This window comes from Brassica napus, unplaced genomic scaffold (genome assembly GCF_020379485.1).
Source record: "Brassica napus cultivar Da-Ae unplaced genomic scaffold, Da-Ae ScsIHWf_2941;HRSCAF=3726, whole genome shotgun sequence".
NCBI lineage: Eukaryota > Viridiplantae > Streptophyta > Magnoliopsida > Brassicales > Brassicaceae > Brassica > Brassica napus.
The window spans coordinates 24,989-39,896 of NW_026016188.1; the positions used below are offsets into that span (position 1 = coordinate 24,989).

At 30.7% G+C, this 14,908-nt stretch overlaps 1 protein-coding gene across 2 annotated transcripts; it reads left to right on the forward strand.

The window, feature by feature from the left end:
• The first annotated feature begins 740 nt into the window (after positions 1-740).
• LOC106347675 lies at positions 741-4,808 on the forward strand. Of its 2 annotated transcripts, none has more exons than XM_048774175.1 (4): positions 741-1,016; positions 1,265-1,476; positions 3,318-3,582; positions 4,343-4,808. In XM_048774175.1, exons 1-4 carry the CDS (start codon positions 855-857, stop codon positions 4,688-4,690), a joined length of 987 nt encoding a protein of 328 aa, XP_048630132.1. In that variant the 5' UTR covers positions 741-854; the 3' UTR covers positions 4,691-4,808. The 2 variants fall into 2 exon arrangements, with proteins under 2 accessions (XP_048630132.1, XP_048630133.1); XM_048774176.1 differs by having other exon boundaries at positions 791-1,016; positions 1,253-1,476.
• The last annotated feature ends 10,100 nt before the right edge of the window (positions 4,809-14,908 follow it).

Consider the following 14,908-nt stretch of genomic DNA (forward strand, 5'->3'; position numbering starts at 1 on the left):
GAAGCTTGATGGAAGAAGAGATTTTGATCAAATCTTAAGGGTAATGAAAAGGAGCGAAACAACTCACAATCGAGTTCAAACTTGCTCGAAAGATCGAGAAGGTGGAAGATCGAAACCAATAGTGACCCAAAGAAAGCTCAGAGACGACATGCAACACAAACAAAACAGCACATGGTTTCAAAGATAAAATCAGATCTGGAGGGTAAGAAAACCCAACCCGCTTTAACTAGCTATATCAAGCAAAGAAGATCGATTAACATTGCATTGAGATCATCAATAAACTCATTAATTTTCTGAAAAAAACAAAATCAAAACTTGATTATGTTACCCAAAAAGAAGAACATGAAGAAAACCAGATGATCTCAGTTAACAAAATATGATAAAAAAAAAAAAAAAATCAAAGACCCAACTCCAGCTCTAAGGGAGTAACCGGAATCAGAGAAGAAGCGTAACAATAGATAATGGAAAAGAGAATGAAAAGTTTTTTTTATGAAAGAAAAAGATTAGATTTTCCTCATGGGAAAAGTAAATTGTAAATGATCAAATAAACACAATTATTCTAAAATTAAGATGATAATTTAGATATGATAAAATATGCTATAAGTAAATGAATTTAAAAGTATATATCCGCGCGTAGCGCGGAAAAACGATCTAGTATTCTATTAAAGTTCATAAGCGAATCAATAAGGGGGACCCGTTTTTATATATTTAGTAACAAATAATGCTATTCAACAGTTATGTGTATTGAATAATAACTCTACTTACGATTCCAACTAGATCTACCTTCCTTCTTGAATGCTTTACGGTTTACATATTCTTCTTCTTCATTTTTCTTCTTCGCGAGGTCAACGAAAATGGCTGATCAACCTCCAAATCCCCAAAATAGAATCAAACTTCGTGATGGTAGATACTTGGCTTACAAGGAAAGAGGTATTCCCAAGGATGATGCCAAGTTCACCATCGTTCTTGTACATGGATTTGGTAGCTCTAAAGACATGAACTTCAATGTCTCACAAGTATAGACTATTCTTTTATTTACTCGATTCTTCCTAATTCTGTCTGTTTACTTACCTTTCAGGGTCATTGATCTAAAAATTGTACTTTTAATCTTGAGAGTTTTGTAATTGTAATATTTGATGTGCGTTGCCTGAAAAGCTGCCTAAAGCTAATTTCAATTTTCCATAGATTAAGCCCAACAGTCTCTAAATGAAATGATAGAGATTTGGTTGAAGACTAATGAGGTTTGTTTTAGTTATAATCTCAGGAGTTTGTAGAAGAAACTGGGATATACTTTGTGCTATACGATCGAGCGGGCTATGGAGAGAGCGATCCAAATCCGAAACGTTCGCTGAAGAGTGAAGCTTCCGATGTTCAAGAACTGGCGGATGGGTTACAGATTGGATCAAGGTTTTATTTGATCGGAATCTCGATGGGTTCATACACTGTTTGGAGTTGCCTCAAACATATTCCACAAAGGTAAAGAAAACAGATTGAGTAAATTTATACAACTTATTACAATGCTTAAAAGTCTTCTAAGCCATGTTGCAAATATATTGTTTCAAGATTGGACAAAATCATAAAATAGTCAGACAACACGTTATTTTTTTGGGCAACTCAGACAACATGTTCATATCCATATTGTCAGACAACACGTTCATATCCATATTTGCAGGGTCAATATTTTTATTTTATTTTTTGACAACAAAGCATTCACAGATCATATTGACTCTGTAAACCAAATTGGTAACTCCGCATGCTGTTGATTTTAAATTTAAAGTTTCAAAAATGCAAAAGAGAAATGTTTTTGCTTTACCCATTAGGGGTTTCCTAAAATCCCTTGATTTTCTTTTTTGAAATAGTTTTACTTTTAAAATTGCTTGTTACTAAATGTTTGGGTTTTCCCTAACTCGGGAGAATTTATTATTTTGTTATAGTATTTTGTTTTATAATCTGACTTTATTTTTAAATTTATTATTGGTTTGGAATTAATTATTAGTTTTGGATGTGGCATTCCAATTTTCTTTTGTTAAATTTTCTAAGCTTGATTACCAAAATGGGAGAAATTCTATGAAATTCTTATTTTTTTCGTTGGTTTTGGTTTGATGAAACGTAAAAAAAAAAATCAAAACTGTAAACTGATTCACATATTTGTATTCTTATGAATTTTATTAATTTTATTCTTGTTAATTTCTTTGAATTCGATGACCAAAAACAAATTCTTGGAATTCGCTTTCTAGCTTTAGCTTTATGAAACTTGAGAAAAAAGGGAATCTGTATATGTTTTGTTCTTATGAATATTTTCTATTTCTTTTAAATACTTATGTGTTTTAGTGGGTTATATTTATGTTTTTAATTAAATTAAGATTTTTTTGATAAATATGAACTATATGAACTACTAAATTTTTGTTGATCTGGGGAAAATAATAAAAGGATGAGAAATGTAAAGAAATTTCATAAAGTCTTTGAATCGTTGTTGATGTGTTAATTTTTAGTATACCACTTGCTAATATGATACTGAAAAGGAGAATTTTCAACTATTTATACATGTACTCTTATAAATTATTCTTAAAGATTTTGTTTTAAGTTCAGTTCTAGCTTTGGTTGGGCATTAATTTAGTATTTGATAAATAAATAAATAAATATATATATATATATATATATATATATATGTTTACAAATTTTGTCGATTTTAAATTAAGAAAATTGAAATATGGCGTAATTCGATAAGATATATAATAATTTTTATAACTCTTAGATATATAAATTCCTATCAAAATTATAAATAAATAACTATAATGTTTATATAAAATATATATTATAGGTTATGTTTTCAGTAAAAACAGTTCATATTATATATTTCACTTCAAATATTGAAGTGTTATTTTATCAAAAAAAATATATTTATTTTAGGATGCTATACAAAAATATCAACTAGTCTAATAAACTAATGGAAGTGAAATATGTATGGTCTTATATTAATATATAAAATTGTGAAATATATTTTAATTTATTTTGAATCAAAATATTTTCAGTGATATAAATTTAAAATAAAATTAAAGATTTTATAAATTAATAAAATATTAAAATTTTGACACTTAAATTTCAGAGTTTTTACCGTGATTTTATTTTATGACACTGAGCTCATAAATACCAAAATTGCAGGATTATTATGTACTGTATCTATAGTGAGCCACATTACGTGGTTTGACATTTGATCCAATTCAATTAAAGCACAAAATATAAAACAAATGTATTTTGTTGTACTATATATGATCGATCAAAATTCTTTTTTTTTTCTCATTAATGAAATTTAATAGGCTAGCAGGAGTGGCGATGGTCGCTCCCGTAGTAAACTACCGTTGGCCGTCGATTCCAAAGAGTTTGATGAAAAATGATTACAGAAGAGAAGTGTTAAAATGGTCTTTTTGGATTGCTAAATATTTCCCTGGACTGCTTCATTGGTGGGTGACTCAAAACATGTTTCCTACAACTTCAATGCTAGAGAAAACCCCTGCTAATTACTTCAACGACCAAGATATCGAAGTCCTCAAGCACACCAAAGGCTTCCCAATGCTCAGTAAGGTACCCAGATACTTTCGTTAGGATAATATAAATTTATAAGCTTTTTCTCATATATTCATTAATTTAAAACTAATAAACTATTATGGTACTATCACATTATCGAGCAAAGGTACACTCAATATATCCCTGACTTTGATTAGCAGACAAAACTTTCATTTTTAATCAATTTAAAAAGGTTAGTGAACGGGATTTGTGTGCTCAATGGTTTGTGTTAATATTGCAGGAGTGATAATCCAGTTTTGTAAGTTGTAGACTATCCAAAATTTAGCAAAAAAAAGTTGTAGACTAAATCTAAAGTTGTAGACTAAATCTATAAGATAATGTTTTACTCACTGAACAAGTTTTGCATGGACAAAAATAAAACTCATGCTACTTATTTGTTTCTGACATATACCTCTATGCTAGATTTTGAAGAAAAATGAATTGATAGAAAGAAATAGGAGTTTGATTGAATGGGATTCGTACTCTAGTGATTTTTATTATGTCGCCCGCGGTGTTATAATTTAGATCTGTAAGACTGAGAATAGAAGGGTTACTTAGATTTGCGTTGCATGGTCAAAGGTCATGTTACTTAAATTTGCTTCTGACAAAATGACGTGCTAAAAAGACCCATAGCCGTTGTAGTTTTACCAAATTATCTTTAGTTACAATTACATATATTAAAATAGAAAACCTGATGTCACTTTAGAATTAGATAACTTGGAGAAAAAAAACTGTGGTTATCAGTCACATTATAGAATGCTCATGAATGTGTCCACAGGAGAGGTTACGAGAACACGGCGTTTTTGAGACGCTGAGAAGCGACTTTTTAGTGGCGTTTGCTGACTGGGACTTCGACCCGGCAGACCTACCGGACCCGTTTCCGTCCGCACGAGAGAAGAGCCCCTCCTCTGTTCACATATGGCAAGGCTACGAAGACAAAGTGATACCGTTTCAGCTGCAGAGATGCTTGTGCCACAAGCTAGCATGGATCAAGTACCATGAGGTTTCTAAAGGAGGTCACTTGATCGTGCACTACGAAGGAGTCTGCGACGCGATCTTGAAATCGCTTCTTCTAGGAGAGGATCTTCCAATGTACAAACCCAAAGCTGTGGTGACTGAACCTTAGAGACAATTCATTCTTCTTGATTTGTTCGTATCTTGCTTGATTCTTTGATTTTGATTTATAAAAATGAATTCTTCTTTGTGACGTAAGAAAACTTATCTGATTGTTTTTTTTTCTCGTATTTGAGACATTATTTACGTCAATGGTTTTTGTACAATAAGTTTCCGTATATATTTTAATCTCCACGATATAGATTTAGGAGGGGTTATTGGTAACTGAATTCTCAGGAACTTTGAAAATTTTGAGATTCTATTGTTATGTTGCATCTTCCTCCTCGATTGGTTCCATCGATTTCTTTTCTTTTACCTCTTCTTCGGACCTCTGCATCACCACCAAACATCATCTTTTACTGCCTCATCTACCTTCCTTTACCAGAAAAATCAAAAACAAAATCATATAAAACAAAACAGGGAAAGAGAGAGAGATAGAGAAGGGAGATAGAGAGAGACTCCGGGGCGTCTTCTTCTCGGGTGAGCCTCGGCGCTTCGACCCAGCGAGTCTCCATCTTTGTCGCTCCATCACATCTTCATCATTTCCCAGTTGATTACATCTGAAAAGTGAGACCTGAGAGAAATGGTGAGCAGGGGCGGATATAGGAAAGCATTTAGTAGGGGGATTTGACATAAATTTTGAATTAACTGGGGGCACTTTCATTGAATTCAAGCTAATACTAAGATGGTCACTTAAAAAAGTATATTTTTAGTTGGGGACACGTGACCCGTTGATCACAACATACGTTCCACCCCTGTTGGTGAGCTTTCTAGAGTACAGAGATGGAAGAGATGAGAGTGAAAGAAGATGAAATGAAGAAAAATGGAGAATGAATCTGTCGACGGAGAGAAAAGAAAAAAAGATTAAAGAAAAGAATAAATATCAACCTTAATTGAAGATAACTAAATTTTGAGTTTTAAGTTAAGACTAATTGATAACCATTCGCATGAGTTTTTTATATATTAAAGTTTCTTCATGTTTTAATATTTTACAACACTACAATTTTTATCGACCGCAAAATAACAAATATAAAATTTGGTCTCTTAAATGTATCATTGTTGTTGAAGAGTTAACGTATTACTACTTATTTTAATTATTTTTAAAAATTCATATTCACAAAAGAAAATTAAGTTTTACGGCTGACACAAATTACAAAAACCAGATATGCAACACCAATTGTAAAATGACGAAATGGAATTAGGTTTTCTGCTCTCGATTTGTTATTATTTACTCTCCGTAAGTGATTTCATTTCCATTTCTATAAAATTGTGTTTTCGTTCTCATTTCTGTTTCAATCATATGAGTTTTTTTTTTTTACTTTTTCTGTGAATTCGGTGAATTACATAAGTGTCAATTTAAAAAGATGGACATCTGTAAAAAACTAGTTCCACTAAAGATACATATCTTAGAATCAAATTTTTGAAGAAAATCACCGGCAAACTCTATTTACAGGTTAGTGTTCAAATCTAATATATCAATTTGTTATAGAATATAAGTGCAAAATCAAAATATAAATGTATGTCTAGTATATTCACCAGTTCGGTCTAATAGTCATCTAATTCTAAAAACAACAAAACAAATTACTTATTTTATTGATTTACGCTTTTGAGTTTTAGTTACTTAAGAGTATCCCGATAAAAATATATATAATACTTTACTATTCTAGTATATGTTAACTATGTATAAAGTAAGAATTGTTAGACGAATGATCAAATATCTTATTATTCGAACAAACTCAAAAGGAGGTGATCGAAATCGTGTGTTGATATTTCATTAAAAGCTTTTTAGGAATACAAATCAAGACTAACATATTTAATCTGATGAAATAATATATAGATATAAAGTGTTTCCAATATTAAAAATCACTTTGATTTATAGAAGTCTATTCGTGGGATTGTCGGGATCAAATAACATATTATAAACCACCTATATTTTTTAAAACAATTATACATAGAAGTATAGGAGATTTGCCAAATATGACTCAAAAGTTGACTTTGATTGCAAAAATATACCCAAACTTGAATCAAATGCAAAAGTAACCCAAAAGCCATGTGAAATTACAGCCAGCCTCTTGTGACCAAACAAAAAAAACATAACTAATTTTTACGAATATACCCCCGAAAAGTCTTCTGAGTCTTCTGAGATACTGTGCATCGTCTAGACAACGTCAATGGAAGTCTTCTGGTATAGTTGATCTTAAAAATAATTTAATAATTTTTTTAAAAAATATTTTGACAAGTGAAAAATTAAAATCACGTAATTATAAATATTTTAAGTGATATAAATTAAGATTTAATAAAATTGAATACATTTCAATATAGATGAGTGAAAGTAGTTAATCATGATATTCTTTGGCTTAGGGTTTGACAACATATGTTATAGTATTGTATATATTCTTAGGGTTAGATTTTGGAAAGCTTAAATGTTTTTTTTAATTAAAATTTTACCTATAAGTGTTTATTTATGTGTTTAGTAAACACTTTTTAAGTAGTTAGTTAATTTAGTTTAGGGGTTATATTTAGGGTCTAGACGACTAACATCTAAGTCGTCTGGCGATTAGAAGACTTCTCTGAAAGTCTTCTGACTCCCGCTAAAAATATTATAGTTTTCCTCTAAAACTATTTTAGTTTCCCGCTAAAAATATTGAAGTCTTCTGAGCGACTTACAAGTGAGTCGTCTAGAAATTCTTCTATTAGAAGACTTACTTGAAAGTCTTCTGAATCGAAAATATTTAACCTTATTGGAATTTTGTCTCCATATATACAGAAAAATTTACACATTTTCTCTCCTCTTCTCAAATGGCTGCAACAAAAATGTTATGTTCCTCATTCTAAAACTCTTCAACCTCTCTCTAATCTCTTTGAACTTATAAACACCAAACTTTATATCAATTTATTGTCTTTGTCTCATGTCTTTCTCACTAGTTTATCTTGTTTTGCAGGTTTTTCATCAAATGGTTCTCATCTTCCACTCATTTAAAGGTAGATCTATTAATTTTAGATATGTATTTTTGTGTGTTCTATAAAGATAGATCTATCTAATCTTCCACTCATTTTCTCTGTTTTTAAACTATTTGAATGTTTTTTGATATGCAGATTTTTCAGATCTGAGTTTGATATACTTGTTTTTCAGATATGGAGCAGACTTTGGAAGACTTATGGGAAGTCTTCTCTGAAGTCTTCTGGAAGACTTCCTGGAAGTCTTCTAGCGCATTATATTTTAGGAGGCTTCCGAGAAGACTTCCCATAAGTCTTGAAAAATCTTCCAAAGTCTTCTAAAATATAATGTACTAGAAGACTTTCAGAAGACTTCCTGGAAGTCTTCTGACAGAGTCTTCCTTTTATAACAGATTTGAGCGTTTTGGTAAGTTTTTATGTCTGATTTTCTTCATTTGGTAACTTCCTGTTGTATAAAGTTCTTACTTTTTTTCCAAAGTAAAACTCTCCAAACCCACTCTAATCTCTTTGAGTTGAAAACACCAAATTTTATAAGAATTTTTCATTTTTGTCTCATATCTCTCTCACTAATCTATCTTTTTGTTGCATGTTTTTAACTAGATGGTTCTCATCTTCCACTTGGACATGTACGTTGTGTGTTCTATAAAAGTATATCTATATAATCTTCCACTCATTTTTTTTTCTATTTTAAGCCATTTCAACGTTTTTTTATATGCAGATTTTTCAGATTTGAGTTTGATATACATGTTTTTCAGATCTGGAACAGACTTTGTAAAACTTATGGGAAGTCTTTTCGGAAATATTCTAAAATATAATGTACCAGGAAGTCTTCTGGAAGACATCCTGGAAGTTTTCTAGCGTATTATATTTTAGAAGACTTCCGAGAAGACTTCCCATAAGTCTTCCAAAAATCTTCTAAAATATATATGCTAGAAGACTTTCAGGCTTCAATATAAAGGAGTACACATGTAAGTCTTCCTGAAAGTCTTCTGACGGAGTCTTCTTCCATATCAAGTGGAGTCAAAGCTTGTCTTTGTAGAAGAATGATCTATAATAGTTTTGTTTGTGGTCTGTTTTGTGATTTGCGTGTGTACTCCTTAATTCTGATTTTTTTTGTAAATATGAAGAGATATTAATAAAACAATTTGGTAAATATGTTCATATTCCACAATATTATTTTGCCAAAATTACTTGACATAATTGAACTTATTGATACAACTTCAATAGCAAAACACAATAACACAAAAAAATTAATCAAATTTATTACAACTAAGGGAGAAGAATTCTCAAGAAAACTTATTCTATAGAACACTTTCATTAGAAGTCTTCTGGGAAATCTTCTCGAAAGACATAAATTTAAAGCGGGAAATTGAAATATAAGCGGCAAATTTAAGTAGAAAATTAAATTTAAGCAGGAAACTCAAAATTTTAAGTAAAATTGAAATTTCAAATTTTTTGAAAGTTAAAAAGTATATCTTATGATCTAAGAAAACACATTAAACCATGTTACTTGATATTCTTGAAGTTACTTAATACTTTTGAAAATTAAATAAACATATCTTCAAGTTGCTTAACAAATTTACAAAAAATAACGTAGAATCGAAGTCTTCTCGAAACATTAATAGACATGAATTTCGATAAACTCATAATTAAAACCAGTTAAGTTATTAATTTCATTCAGGAGCTCAAATATCAACTAATATACATGAATTAACAAAAAATATATTAAAAAGTCTTTATAGTTTTAGAGAAAAGGGTTAGTTTTGCAATTGATTTTTAACCTAGACGACTTACATGGAAGTCGTCAATCTTTGTTTGTTAAAAAAACAATTTGAGACTACCTCCACGTAAGTTGGTTCGTAGTCAACGGGACCCCCATCCGATATTCACTCAGAGAACACGCGCTGATATCTGGTTTAAACTGTCAGCATTATTCGCATAACTATGAACAGTTGGGGGGCATAGATTTTGCGAGAAGACAGTTTCTCAAAGGAAGTAGAATGGCATATGAAGATGTGGAAGAGAAGCTGTAAAAAATTGAAGCATGTCCAGATAGGTTGAAGATGTGTGTACTCTACTTCTTATCTAGAATTCTTATAGGCAAGATCAGGACCAGTGACAAAGCACCCTCCGTGGATCCCTTTTTTGTAAGAGCTGTGAATGATCTTGAGATGTGTAAGACTTTTCCTTGGGGAAGATTATCATTTGATCAAAATATGAGAGATAACATTCGTGCAATGGATCACTGTTAGTCTCTCAAATGTTGGTTCAAATGATAATCTTCCACAAGGAAAGTCTTACACATCTCAAATCATTCACAGCTCTTACAAAAAAGGGATCCACGGAGGGTGCTTTGTCACTGGTCCTGATCTTGCCTATAAGAATTCTAGATAAGAAGTAGAGTACACACATCTTCAACCTATCTGGACATGCTTCCATTTTTTACAGCTTCTCTTCCACATCTTCATATGCCATTCTACGTCCTTGAGAAACTGTCTTCTCGCAAATCTATGCCCCCCAACTGTTTCATAGTTATGCGAATAATTCTGACTTTTAACCAGATATCAGCGCGTGTTTCTCTGAGTGAATATCGGATGGGGTCCCGTTGACTACGAACCAACTTACGTGGAGGTAGTCTCAAATGTGTTTTTAACAAACAAAGATTGACGACTTCCATGTAAGTCGTCTAGGTTAAAAAATCAATTGCAAAACAACCCTTTTCTCTAAACTATAAGACTTTTTAATATATTTTTTTGTTAATTCATGTATATTAGTTGATATTTGAGCTCTGAATGAAATTAATAACTAACTGGTTTTAATTATGAGTTTATCGAAATTCATGTCTATTAATGGTTCGAGAAGACTTCGATTCTACGTTATTTTTTGTAAATTTGTTAAGCAACTTGAAGAATGTTTATTTTTAATTTTCAAAAGTATTAAGTAACTTCAAGAATATCAAGTAACATGGTTTAATGTGTTTTCTTAGATCATAAGATATACTTTTTAACTTTCAAAAAATTTGAAATTTCAATTTTACTTAAAATTTTGAGTTTCCTGCTTAAATTTAATTTTCTACTTAAATTTGCCGCTTATATTTCAATTTCCCGCTTTAAATTTATGTCTTTCGAGAAGATTTCCCAGAAGACTTCTAATGAAAGTGTTCTATAGAATAAGTTTTCTTGAGAATTCTTCTCCTTAGTGTAATAAATTTGATTAATTTTTTTGTGTTATTGTGTTTTGCTATTGAAGTTGTATCAATAAGTTCAATTATGTCAAGTAATTTTGGCAAAATAATATTGTGGAATATGAACATATTTACCAAATTGTTTTATTAATATCTCTTCATATTTACAAAAAAAATCAGAATTAAGGAGTACACACGCAAATCACAAAACAGACCACAAACAAAACTATTATAGATCATTCTTCTACAAAGACAAGCTTTGACTCCACTTGATATGGAAGAAGACTCCGTCAGAAGACTTTCAGGAAGACTTACATGTGTACTCCTTTATATTGAAGCCTGAAAGTCTTCTAGCATATATATTTTAGAAGATTTTGGAAGACTTATGGGAAGTCTTCTCGGAAGTCTTCTAAAATATAATACGCTAGAAAACTTCCAGGATGTCTTCCAGAAGACTTCCTGGTACATTATATTTTAGAATATTTCCGAAAAGACTTCCCATAAGTTTTACAAAGTCTGTTCCAGATCTGAAAAACATGTATATCAAACTCAAATCTGAAAAATCTGCATATAAAAAAACGTTGAAATGGCTTAAAATAGAAAAAAAATGAGTGGAAGATTATATAGATATACTTTTATAGAACACACAACGTACATGTCCAAGTGGAAGATGAGAACCATCTAGTTAAAAACATGCAACAAAAAGATAGATTAGTGAGAGAGATATGAGACAAAAATGAAAAATTCTTATAAAATTTGGTGTTTTTCAACTCAAAGAGATTAGAGTGGGTTTGGAGAGTTTTACTTTGGAAAAAAGTAAGAACTTTATACAACAGGAAGTTACCAAATGAAGAAAATCAGACATAAAACTTACCAAACGCTCAAATCTGTTATAAAAGGAAGACTCTGTCAGAAGACTTCCAGGAAGTCTTCTGAAAGTCTTCTAGTACATTATATTTTAGAAGACTTGGGAAGATTTTTCAAGACTTATGGGAAGTCTTCTCGGAAGCCTCCTAAAATATAATGCGCTAGAAGACTTCCAGGAAGTCTTCCAGAAGACTTCAGAGAAGACTTCCCATAAGTCTTCCAAAGTCTGCTCCATATCTGAAAAACAAGTATATCAAACTCAGATCTGAAAATCTGCATATCAAAAAACATTCAAATAGTTTAAAACAGAGAAATGAGTGGAAGATTAGATAGATCTATCTTTATAGAACACACAAAAATACATATCTAAAATTAATAGATCTACCTTTAAATGAGTGGAAGATGAGAACCATTTGATGAAAAACCTGCAAAACAAGATAAACTAGTGAGAAAGACATGAGACAAAGACAATAAATTGATATAAAGTTTGGTGTTTATAAGTTCAAAGAGATTAGAGAGAGGTTGAAGAGTTTTAGAATGAGGAACATAACATTTTTGTTGCAGCCATTTGAGAAGAGGAGAGAAAATGTGTAATTTTTTCTGTATATATGGAGACAAAATTCCAATAAGGGTTAAATATTTTCGATTCAGAAGACTTTCAAGTAAGTCTTCTAATAGAAGAATTTCTAGACGACTCACTTGTAAGTCGCTCAGAAACTTCAATATTTTAGCGGGAAACTAAAATAGTTTTAGAGGAAAACTATAATATTTTTAGCGGGAGTCAGAAGACTTTCAGAGAAGTCTTCTAATCGCCAGACGACTTAGATGTTAGTCGTCTAGACCCAAATATAACCCCTAAACTAAATTAACTAACTACTTAAAAAGTGTTTACTAACACATAAATAAACACTTATAGGTAAATTTTAATTAAAAAAAACATTTAAGCTTTCAAAATCTAACCCTAAGAATATATACAATACTATAACATATTTGTCAAACCCTAAGCCAAAGAATATCATGATTAACTACTTTCACTCATCTATATTGAAATGTATTCAATTTTATTAAATCTTAATTATATCACTTAAAATATTTATAATTACGTGATTTTAATTTTTCACTTGTCAATATTTTTTAAAAAAATTATTAAATTATTTTTAAGATCAACTATACCAGAAGACTTCCATTGACGTTGTCTAGACGATGCACAGTATCTCAGAAGACTCAGAAGACTTTTCGGGGGTATATTCGTAAAAATTAGTTATGTTTTTTTTGTTTGTGGTCACAAGAGGCTGGCTGTAATTCACATGGCTTTTGGGTTACTTTTGCATTTGATTCAAGTTTGGGTATATTTTTGCAATCAAAGTCAACTTTTGAGTCATATTTGGCAAATCTCCTATACTTCTATGTATAATTGTTTTTAAAAAATATAGGTGGTTTATAATATGTTATTTGATCCCGACAATCCCACGAATAGACTTCTATAAATCAAAGTGATTTTTAATATTGGAAACACTTTATATCTATATATTATTTCATCAGATTAAATATGTTAGTCTTGATTTGTATTCCTAAAAAGCTTTTAATGAAATATCACACACGATTTCGATCACCTCCTTTTGAGTTTGTTCGAATAATAAGATATTTGATCATTCGTCTAACAATTCTTACTTTATACATAGTTAACATATACTAGAATAGTAAAGTATTATATATATTTTTATCGGGATACTCTTAAGTAACTAAAACTCAAAAGCGTAAATCAATAAAATAAGTAATTTGTTTTGTTGTTTTTAGAATTAGATGACTATTAGACCGAACTGGTGAATATACTAGACATACATTATATTTTGATTTTGCACTTATTTCTATAACAAATTGATATATTAGATTTGAACACTAACCTGTAAATAGAGTTGCCGGTGATTTTCTTCAAAAATTTGATTCTAAGATATGTATCTTTAGTGGAACTAGTTTTTTTACAGATGTCCATCTTTTTAAATTGACACTTATGTAATTCACCGAATTCACAGAAAAAGTAAAAAAAAAAACTCATATGATTGAAACAGAAATGAAACGAAAACACAATTTTATAGAAATGGAAATGAATCACTTACGGAGAGTAAATAATAACAAATCGAGAGCAGAAAACCTAATTCCATTTCGTCATTTTACAATTGGTGTTGCATATCTGGTTTTTGTAATTTGTGTCAGCCGTAAAACTTAATTTTCTTTTGTGAATATGAATTTTTAAAATAATTAAAATAAGTAGTAATACGTTAACTCTTCAACAACAATGATACATTTAAGAGACCAAATTTTATATTTGTTATTTTGCGGTCGATAAAAATTGTAGTGTTGTAAAATATTAAACATGAAGAAACTTTAATATATAAAAAACTCATGCGAATGGTTATCAATTAGTCTTAACTTAAAACTCAAAATTTAGTTATCTTCAATTAAGGTTGATATTTATTCTTTTCTTTAATCTTTTTTTTTTTCTTTTCTCCGTCGACAGATTCATTCTCCATTTTTTTTCATTTCATCTTCTTTCACTCTCATCTCTTCCATCTCTGTACTCTAGAAAGCTCACCAACAGGGGTGGAACGTATGTTGTGATCAACGGGTCACGTGTCCCCAACTAAAAATATACTTTTTTAAGTGACCATCTTAGTATTAGCTTGAATTCAATGAAAGTGCCCCCAGTTAATTCAAAATTTATGTCAAATCCCCCTACTAAATGCTTTCCTATATCCGCCCCTGCTCACCATTTCTCTCAGGTCTCACTTTTCAGATGTAATCAACTGGGAAATGATGAAGATGTGATGGAGCGACAAAGATGGAGACTCGCTGGGTCGAAGCGCCGAGGCTCACCCGAGAAGAAGACGCCCCGGAGTCTCTCTCTATCTCCCTTCTCTATCTCTCTCTCTTTCCCTGTTTTGTTTTATATGATTTTGTTTTTGATTTTTCTGGTAAAGGAAGGTAGATGAGGCAGTAAAGATGATGTTTGGTGGTGATGCAGAGGTCCGAAGAAGAGGTAAAAGAAAAGAAATCGATGGAACCAATCGAGGAGGAAGATGCAACATAACAATAGAATCTCAAAATTTTCAAAGTTCCTGAGAATTCAGTTACCAATAACCCCTCCTAAATCTATATCGTGGAGATTAAAATATATACGGAAACTTATTGTACAAAAACCATTGACGTAAATAATGTCTCAAA

Bases quoted from the DNA above. Each gene is read 5' to 3' on its own strand.
- LOC106347675 (XM_048774175.1), top strand. From the start codon at position 855: ATGGCTGATCAACCTCCAAATCCCCAAAATAGAATCAAACTTCGTGAT. The intron at 1,017-1,264 runs GTATAGACTATT...TTATAATCTCAG, and splicing joins TGAACTTCAATGTCTCACAA to GAGTTTGTAGAAGAAACTGG. The intron at 3,583-4,342 runs GTACCCAGATAC...ATGTGTCCACAG, and splicing joins GCTTCCCAATGCTCAGTAAG to GAGAGGTTACGAGAACACGG.